The sequence below is a fragment of the Acanthopagrus latus genome, unplaced genomic scaffold (genome assembly GCF_904848185.1).
Source record: "Acanthopagrus latus isolate v.2019 unplaced genomic scaffold, fAcaLat1.1, whole genome shotgun sequence".
Lineage (NCBI taxonomy): Eukaryota > Metazoa > Chordata > Actinopteri > Spariformes > Sparidae > Acanthopagrus > Acanthopagrus latus.
The window spans coordinates 1,257-10,700 of NW_023504085.1; the positions used below are offsets into that span (position 1 = coordinate 1,257).

Below are 9,444 nucleotides of genomic sequence, written 5' to 3' on the forward strand. Positions count from 1 at the left end.
GGTCGTGTCAGTGAACACTGTCAAAAGTGTAAACTATATACTCCAAATAAAGAGTTACATTTGAACCCTTACAGTGTGCAATAGTACTCCCTCACTGGTACTTTTAGACACTATTCCAGTGCTTTCAACACCTGCAGTATAAACCTACAACTCCAAGAGACTAAAAGATATACTCTGAGTAAGTGTTTTATAGAACTCTGCAGAGCTTATCATTTTACACTCTGGGAATGAGAATATACTCTGTAATTGGTGTACACTTAACACCTTTAAAGTGAATTATGATCACTTTGAGAATATATAATACACACATTCTTTTCTTGAAAACGTAACATTATCTTTACTATAATATAATAAACATATTAACAAATGTCTTAACATTATGGAAGTGTACAGTCGGCTCTTATTACAATGACATCAGTTTTATTTTAGTAGTCTATGCATTACATCATAGAATAAACAAACACCAGTCAGATTATCCCTTGGCAGTAAACAAAAAACTGTTGACTATTTTTTGTCACTACAAACTCCCTGACAAAATCCCTCTTTGAATTACTAGTGCTCCACTACAGCTCAGCAAGGAAACATTGTCTGCTGAAACACAGATACTGTAACTTTGGGTGATACAGCCTTCAAAAATCTGAACCTGTCCTTTAAAGAACAATATACTCAGCCTGTTAATGTACAACATGACATTCAGCGGGTGCTGCAGTACTGTCAACAGGTGTAATCTGAAACTGAACCATAAATTAGTTCATACACCAAACATCAAACACTGCCAAAGGTACGAAGCCATGGTGCAAAATAAGCTTGACAAATTATTTTTTTTATATCATCACTGAGATTTAAAAAAAAAAACAGATGTGTAAAAGATCAAACATAAAAGTTAAAACCTTTCGCCAGCTCCAGTCCGCTGCTCTCTGTGGTTTGAGAGGTCCTTCTCTTGACTCCACTGTTATTGCCAGAACTGAGTCCTCGCTGTGTGTTTTTTAGTTTCCATGCAATGTAGCCCTCATTGCTCTCTGCATCAAAGAAATGCTCCTAAGTTGAAAATAAATAAAAGAAATTTAAGCATGATTATACACCTAGTAAAAGGAAAATGCATCAAAACATTGGCTGTCAATTTCAAGAATGTTGACTGCCCACTTGCTGCCTGTACAACACCACCTGTCTACTCATAATAATTTAACTGAATAATTTGAGGAGTTGGGGAACGTCTCAGTAAAAAAATACTTACATAGCCCTTTCTGGAGTAGGGATCTCTTAGGGAAGGGAACAGTGTTACAATCCCCAATGCATATTGTGTCCTCTTGTCCTTTGGTGGAGCACTTCTGTGGGTGTAATGGATAGGTTGCATTGATGGCAAGAAACTCCATTACATGTTTTTCATGAACAACATGTTTGCAATCAAATACTATGAATGTGCCTTTATAACTAAATAATGCACCTTGAAGCATTTTACATACCCATACTTTTCCAACATATCAGCAACAACGGTGTTGACAAGTTCACGGCGTGTTCGGTCCTTCATCTGTCCTTTAGTCGCATATTCTGCAAGTATTTTGTCCCCTCCAGGCTTTTGTTCCAGAACTCTCTCGACAAGCTTGAAAACAAGAAAAATATAAGAAGAAAAAATAAGATCACACCCCACAACAAAAATATGATGTCAAAAACATACATCATAATGAGAAGGAACATACAAAAAACACCACCTCTTTGGCTCGTGAAGAACTGTCATCAACATGCTGACTTCTTGGGGGGCTCAGAATGCAATCATCGATGCGCTGTCTTTTGGGAGACATCAGAAAAGCATCACTATCCGACGAGTGTGATGATAGTGACAAGGTGTCTGTGCATGATGATGCAGGAGAGTCTGAAAAGAGGGAACACATCATTTTCAAAAACACATTTCACATCTGATTTCATTAATTGACTCACAGTTTCAAATAAGAAGAGGTGAGGGCATGGAAAGACATGGTGAAAATGTGCATGTGTCTTTCATCCATATACCATTAACAGACTACAATCAGTTTTGATGGTTAATGTCGCTACATTTTAGGCAATTTAGGCTACAACAGACAGTCTTCTTGGTGGCAACTAAGTGCCGAGGTCTGTATTCTTATCAGTTGATATTTTCATAAGTAAATGGATTGGTTCTGTAAGTAATGAAAAACAAATTCTGCCTAAATGATCAAATTACATTTTAAAGGGAAAATTGGTGAGTACCTTATTAATTGTGTGATTAAAAGCCAATTACAATGATCAGATATTGATAGTGTAAGCCTGAAATGCACAATTTGATCAAACGACCACTTACCACAGACAGAAAGATTGTCAACAATCGTCCACTGGATGTCAGATTTTTCCTCCAGGATGTCACTAAAGACCTCTTCATCAACCTCTGTTCCACTCTCATCCAGCAAATATATGTCCTTCTCAGCCGGTATACTGAACTTCCTTTTAGCTTCGAACACAGAAAAAAGGATAAATTAAGCTTGGGTACATCTCTTATTGTAACTTAGTGTTACAATAAGAGATTTTTGCAACTAAAACACAACGACCTGAGAATACAAATTACGTGTCAGTAGTATAGTGGATAAAAGTGAACACATACTATGTCTTAACAGCTCTTAGTTTGACTAGATGTTTATTTACCTGTAGGGAGCTTATCTTTTTCAGTTAAGAATGGCTGTCCATTGCTTCCATCAACAGCCAATGACAGGTTATTCAATTATGAATGTCCTGGTGACACAATATACAGTACAACCTTTAGGCTACTTGCAGCATAGACATTAGCTTACCCTCCTTGAGAAATTCTGAGTGAGAGGCTCCATGTAGTTTGATGTACTTCTTCTTTCCTTTATACTGCACCTTGAACAGCATGGCTGTAGGTTTTCCACGACTACAACATAAAGATAGAATTGCATTAGTGGACACAAAAGTACAAAACCAGGCCTTGTACACAACTTAATTCTACCTCATGACTGGACGCGGTCAGGCCAGGTGAGATGGAGAATACACACCCAACACTGAAGAAAGGTACAGGCAACACGAGGTTCAAGGGCTATGCTATGCTAACTGCGACCCGAGCACATGCTGTCACCCTGCTCACTGCCACGGTCTTCGGTCCTCTTATCGCTCTTACTCCCACTGACGGTCGTGTATGAGTCCGACAAGCCCGCTCTTCATTCGGACACACCTTTCTCCGGTGTTAAATATGTGCAGTGCTAGCGACATATTTTCGGTCTGGAGCATACATGCATTAGAGCGGGAGTCGGAAGCTTTGAAGTAGCTTCAGTGATATTAGCTCAGCGGGGAGAGAGCTAATGCTAACAGGCAAATCGTATTTTTCTCATGTTGAATAACCTGCTTCACTATGGCTTGCGTTACGACCGCAATTAAAATTCTAAAAAGTTTAACATTTACAGTGACTTTACAACTAATAGAGTAAGCTAGCTAAACTAAACTGAAGCCACCTTATTGCCTCTTTAAGTAATGTTGGCGTTTTCAATTATTAATGATAGTTATGAGACTCAAAACGTGAAGAATTATTTGATATTCTCGACATTATTCACTTTATAGTTTCTCACCTGCAGTCCAACGCAGCTTTTGCATAGATGTATAATCCGTAGGCTGTGGATGGGGGGAGAGACAGGCTGGTGCAGGTCCGTTGCTGCACTGCTCCGACATGATACATAACACCCACCGTGCCAACCAATGAGAGGGCGCAGAGAACTGATGACAAAATCGAAACCTAAATGGTGATGCGGCCGGGAAAGACTCAATCAACAAATAGACTCCAATAATGCAAAATAAACACTGCAATTACTCTACTCTGACACTCTACTTGGAAAAAACACCTGAGAGTGATTCTGGCTCAGCCTGAGGAGTGTACTTTGTGCTCATTTGACACCAAAGTGTAAGGTTTTTTACTCTGGTCATCAAAACTCCAGGATTTTAACACTTTGGCATTTGCTGTGCACTGTGGTGCCCCTTGCCAAATTGACATACTCCTATTACCTGTGATAGTCTCTATGCCACAACCTGCTCAAGGCATTTGTACCATGATTCAAAGGAATTCTTCGACCATAATTTTCAAGGATTATTGCAGGATAACTCCTGTTCCACTTTTTGAAAAATAAAAGCTCATTCACCCAAATAATAAATTGATCTAGTAGGCTGCTTAGTGAGTCACAGCTCAACTTTGAGATCTTTTATACAAAATAGTTACAGCGCCTATGTGGTTTAAGTCCAAATGACAGTTATTGTCCATTGTACAGTGACTTCAGATTCTCCCCCGAGTGCAGCTCAGCTTGCTACTGTTATTCATTCGCCTATTGCTATATTTATTGCATTTACTTAATTACTTATGTTTTACCCCTCATGTATATTTTTACTATATATATATATATAATATATAATATAATATAATATATATATATATATATAATATATATATATATATATATATATATATATATATATATATATAGCTTTTCTTCAGTCTCTTAGTATGATCTGGACCTGTAAATGCTCTTCTAAGTCAGATTTTCTTTTTAAATTTTCACTCTACTAAATTAGATAATGTATGATATGTGATGTTTTTTCCTATATGTGAAACCAAACAATCTCTAGGATTCAACACTAAGGGGAACGCTGCAGAAAGCTCCACACAAGTACATAGCTTTTGGAGGAATTTCGGTCATCCGGTTTCTTGACAGGCAACAACAGTGTGTTGTTCAGAAGACTTTTTCTCAACATGTTTGTAGCAGCCCTTTTTGGTTCCATCAACTAAATTGCCTCCTCCTTCCGTGAGTACTGGTTCCTCCATGGAGGCCAGGCCCTGGGCTTGGTTGATTTCATGAGGCCAATGTCAGTGGTGTGTTGTAACCACAAACATCCTGGAACCTGTAGCGACATTTCTTCTTTCAGGTGACCTGCATCTGACTTGACACTGAACATTGATTGACGTGTCAGTTGTATTGTCTGTGATTGTCCCACTCCTTGGGCAGAGATTATCATGTTTATGCATCTCTGGTCTTTACTTCCCCAAATGGCAGAGTTTCCTTTTGTTGGAACAAAGGTGGCATCTTCTTATTCTGCCATTATTTCTCCAACATGGTGCTGTTTGTAATCCTTGTCTATCATCAGAGTTACGTGTGGGATGCCCCCTTCAATGTCATATTCTTTGCCAAGACATTAATCCTTGTTTGTTTTCATAGCTGCTTCTTGTTGTTCCATAATTATGCAACTGGAGCTGAGCAGAGTGTGTTCTGGTTGGTGATTCACCCATTCATCTGAACCAGATTGAGCCACACACCTAAAGTACCCAATTCCTCCAGAAGTTTCTCCCTATTTTCTTTAGATGACATTAGCCTTCTATCCCTAGTTTTCAAACAACTCCAAGATAGCTAGCTCCATCTGCTTCTACTCTTATAAACAGTAGTATCCCTATATTGAATGGGACCTTTTATGAAAGAGTTTCCAGTTACAGATATCCAAGCATCTAGATAGCTATGTTACTGAACTAACTAAGAACTAAAGAATAAATGATTATTAACTTATCATAACCAAGCTTGCTTTGCTTTGAAATGTAGAAAACAACTTGTTCAGGTCCCCCCCCCCTTGTTCAGGTATCATTCTGCGCTTTGTTTTATTACAGGTGATGGGTTTCGAACACATCACTGGGTCCTTCACGACAAAGTTGGATGGCCATTTTTACACATAAGGAGGGAACAGCATTGCATGTTTTATATCTAAAATGCCTTGCTGCATATTGTATACAACTATCTCCCCAATTTGATCTCATTTAGAAATTTGCACATTCGTTCACGAGAGTCCTAAATTTTAAACATTCCCACTATAAATAAAAAAGACTGCTTTCCAGGTCAATGCCTGTCAGAAGTGTTATGAGTTGTTGTTTGCTCTTGACCTCAATCATGTTATCTCCTTGGATATTTCCAAATATCTATTGTTCTGTTCTGCATTCTGAATGTAATCATGATTTATGATTATATTTTATATATGTATTCATGTATTTATACTCAGGGCATTATTGAAAAAGAGAGCTTGCACTCAATAGACCCTCATAAACTTTTAAACAGTATTAAGGAAAATGGAATACCTGAAAGTCGTGCAGTTCTCTCTTAGAACCGACAAACTATCTCTGATGTCTGTGCCAATCTCTCCACCGTTTATGTCCTTCTACAATTATAAACCAATTCAGACATCAGATATTAAATCATTTTAGGTTAAATGAAACTCTATACTCAGATAATAAAATCACTATTAACAACCGATTATTTACTAGCTGATCAGTCAATTGCCAAGCTCTACTTGTACCCTACCCTACCCATGTATGTGCAATAACTTTGTGTGCATGCAATTGTTGTAGCTTTGAACGTACATGACTGTTTGAGCGTGTGTGTTTGCATGGAAATGTGTTTGTGGCGTGTTTCTGTCTTCATGGGATTATCTCAAAGGGATCTATCTGTGTGTATCCTTAAAGGGTTTGTGGCTAAAATCGCACTAGCTTCACAGATTTAGTGTGAGTAACAAAGGAGGATTACACCAACAAACGTAACAGGTGTCCGGTGACTCTTGTCCGGCTCCCAGTCGACCTCAACCTTAATGTTTATGCCTTCCCTCTTGGCCTTTCGTGTCCCCGGTGTATAGAAAGAGGAAAAAGAAAAACACAAATGAAGACTATTATTTCGTCCATAGAGCAAGCCAAAAGTGTCACTTCTTTATCATCCTCCAAGTAATATAAACATTACACAGCTTAATATCATCATTATTTCATTAATGCAGATCCCGTTTATTTTTTAAATTATTGAGGCTTTAAACAGTTATGTTGGTACTCTATAAGTAAGTGTGGGAGAGGGAGTAACAACACAAACCAACACAGGCTGCAGGTCACAGGTCTGTGTCTGCATGTTCACCTACCAGCTGCTCAGCCCTCCTTTACTCTTCTCACTTGTCCACTCTATGGACACACACATTCTGAAGACATAAATTAACACTTTTTATCAGCCAACATTCAAACAGGTAACCACCACTTTGCCCTAAATGAAAAATATTGACAGGCCCAGAGTAACTTTGTCCCTTAATTAATTTCCAGTCAAGCATTTGCTGTGAGGAGGTGGTTTTTAGTGCAAAATCAATATGTATGATTTAGTTTCCATCCCCGTTAAAGAATATATGCACTCTACTACATATCTGTCATAACTAAATGGCCTTTGGATAACCCAAAATTCCCCAATATATTTAGATACTCAGTCATGTCAGTGTTTTGATGTTCATCACACAACTCCAATCATGCATTTTTAGCTATCTCCTGTTCTCAGATTGTAGTGGCAAATATAAACAGGGTCATGATCATGCATATACATTGATTTGAGAATACACCTTGCAGTTCTGTGTTAACCGGGAATTTGAGCCTGATGACAGACCAAGGTTTGATGCGTCCGGGATACTAAAAGCTGGAGTGGGGGAGCGGCAGGTGCAGCTACAGCTCACCCAAGGCCACAGATAGGGGCCTGGGTGAGACACTTTGTAGGCTTTAAGGAAGACAGACAAAAATGAGAATAGTAAGATGACAGTCTCGCGTGATCATGAGGAATGGAGGTGGTCCAAGTGGGCGTTGGTGACCTTGACCCCAGGTATAAAAATGGGTGATCTGGGGAGATTTCTCAGTTGCCCCGGGTACCTCATGGATTTATAACTTTTCTCTTGGAATAAACACCTTTTTGGACTGAAGACTTGCTGCCTCGCCTCTGATTTGGACTTAGTCTCTGAGCTGTCTTGTCTCTAATTTGGACTTAGTCTCTGAGCTGTCTTGCCTCTGGTTTGGACTTAGTCTCAGAGCCGTTTCTCCTCAGATTTGGACTTTAACTTTTGAGCGGAGTCACAGGGTCTGATAGTGGAATAATTGGACGGATAAGGAAGGTAGTCTCCCACTACAAGATCTGTTATTGTTTATGTTTTCAGATTTTGCATCATATTCCTTTTTACCAATATTTTGGCCATGAGATTACATCATCTCTAATTAAATTAATTCCTTTCCTTCGCATCAGGGCTTCCCGCTCTAGCCTTTGGGAGTTGCAGTGAGTAAAAGAACTATTTTATACTTTGACCAGCTGTATCAATCGACCAAATAAACAATTGTCCATATATTCACAAAGGTCTACTCAGTGTATGCATTGAACTTCTCCACATTAGAATCAATCAAACGACATCTACCCATACACTGCTTGATAACAGCAAGGTATGCTTAATTGTAACACACAAATTGTATATGTGTATTTAATCTTATGTTCATGATATCATTTTTCTACTTTTTCTCTCATGTGATTAATAGTGCTTGTTATGCATATAGATAATAACTTGATTGATAGGTACCTTTTCATACCACCAATCCCTCATTCCCTTTTATTATACAGCCACTTTACACCAATTAATATCCCCTCTATATGAAGCCCTGTATAGGTCTACATACTTCATTCCTATTTAACCTATATTTCATCAGGCAGGTCTTTTAAGACCTATTTACAGTGACCATCTTTGCTGAAGGTAAACACATATATAAAGCATACTACTGAATTTAGAAGTTTTACTAAATGACCTGACTTAAAAATTGTGATAGTGGTGAGACTCAAACTGTCACCTTCTCAGTTGTAGGGTAAATGTACAACCCCCTCAATTGCATCACATCAATTTAGTTGGAAAAATCCCACATACATTCCTATAATTTATTTATCTATTAATATATCTTTTATTATCACGTTATCAAATACAATACATATGCATTAAATATTATATATTCTAATAATGTGCATTTATAAATATTACGTAGACTTAATTAAATTAACAAATCCACTGTCACATCAACTTTTGCTGCATCTCATTGCCCCACATTCAGCTTCAGAGGACACAGTAAGCACTAAAAGCTTCATACCACCAGGTTGGTTCCCCTCTTTTTCCTTACTCACAAACACAGACACTTATCAGCTGAATTTCATTACAACTCGTATATATGACACATACGGCGACACGGTTTTTGACTCAGAATACGGAAAAACCGCCTCTAACAGCCCACCAAGTGCCACACCACATCATTTATAGTAGAGTCCATGGGCGTCACACGCACCCCTGGACTTGCCAAATTGTTTACTGTCACAACCATAAGTTTGATTTGACATTTCGCTCTCTCTTAAATGTTTCTTTGTGGTCTTCTTTTTTTCCTGGCAAGTCTTTTCTATTCTTTTCTATTATTTGAGACAACTGACCATGCCACTAATGAAGGCCGACCTCATGCAAGTCTCACGACAGTGTAAGCTGGTGCCGTGTCTATCACTATTTGCTTTGTATTTACAATCAGTTAAGTCATTGCGGCCACAGCAGTTTTGTTTCTCTTATTTATAATCTTCTTCATTCTATATTCTCTAT

General features: G+C 38.3%; 1 protein-coding gene across 3 annotated transcripts; it reads right to left on the bottom strand.

Moving 5' to 3' along the window:
• Positions 1-398: 398 nt before the first annotated feature.
• On the bottom strand, positions 399-3,714 carry LOC119016358. Of its 3 annotated transcripts, none has more exons than XM_037092126.1 (7): positions 3,588-3,714; positions 2,799-2,899; positions 2,315-2,461; positions 1,710-1,870; positions 1,470-1,600; positions 1,235-1,328; positions 399-1,038 (listed from the first exon to the last, which is right to left on the bottom strand). In XM_037092126.1, the coding sequence occupies exons 1-7, from the start codon at positions 3,692-3,694 to the stop codon at positions 871-873; spliced, it is 909 nt and encodes a 302-aa protein (XP_036948021.1). In that variant the 5' UTR covers positions 3,695-3,714; the 3' UTR covers positions 399-870. The 3 variants fall into 3 exon arrangements, with proteins under 3 accessions (XP_036948021.1, XP_036948020.1, XP_036948022.1); XM_037092125.1 differs by having other exon boundaries at positions 1,464-1,600; XM_037092127.1 differs by lacking the exon at positions 1,235-1,328 and having other exon boundaries at positions 1,464-1,600.
• Positions 3,715-9,444: the final 5,730 nt, after the last annotated feature.

Excerpts from the sequence above, each read along its gene's own strand:
- LOC119016358 (XM_037092125.1), bottom strand. The coding sequence starts at position 3,694 with ATGTATCATGTCGGAGCAGTGCAGCAACGGACCTGCACCAGCCTGTCT. Across the intron at positions 2,462-2,798 it reads CTCAGAATTTCTCAAGGAGG|CTAAAAGGAAGTTCAGTATA; the intron begins GTAAGCTAATGT and ends CTGTGTTCGAAG. Across the intron at positions 1,039-1,234 it reads CCTACTCCAGAAAGGGCTAT|GAGCATTTCTTTGATGCAGA; the intron begins GTAAGTATTTTT and ends TTTTCAACTTAG.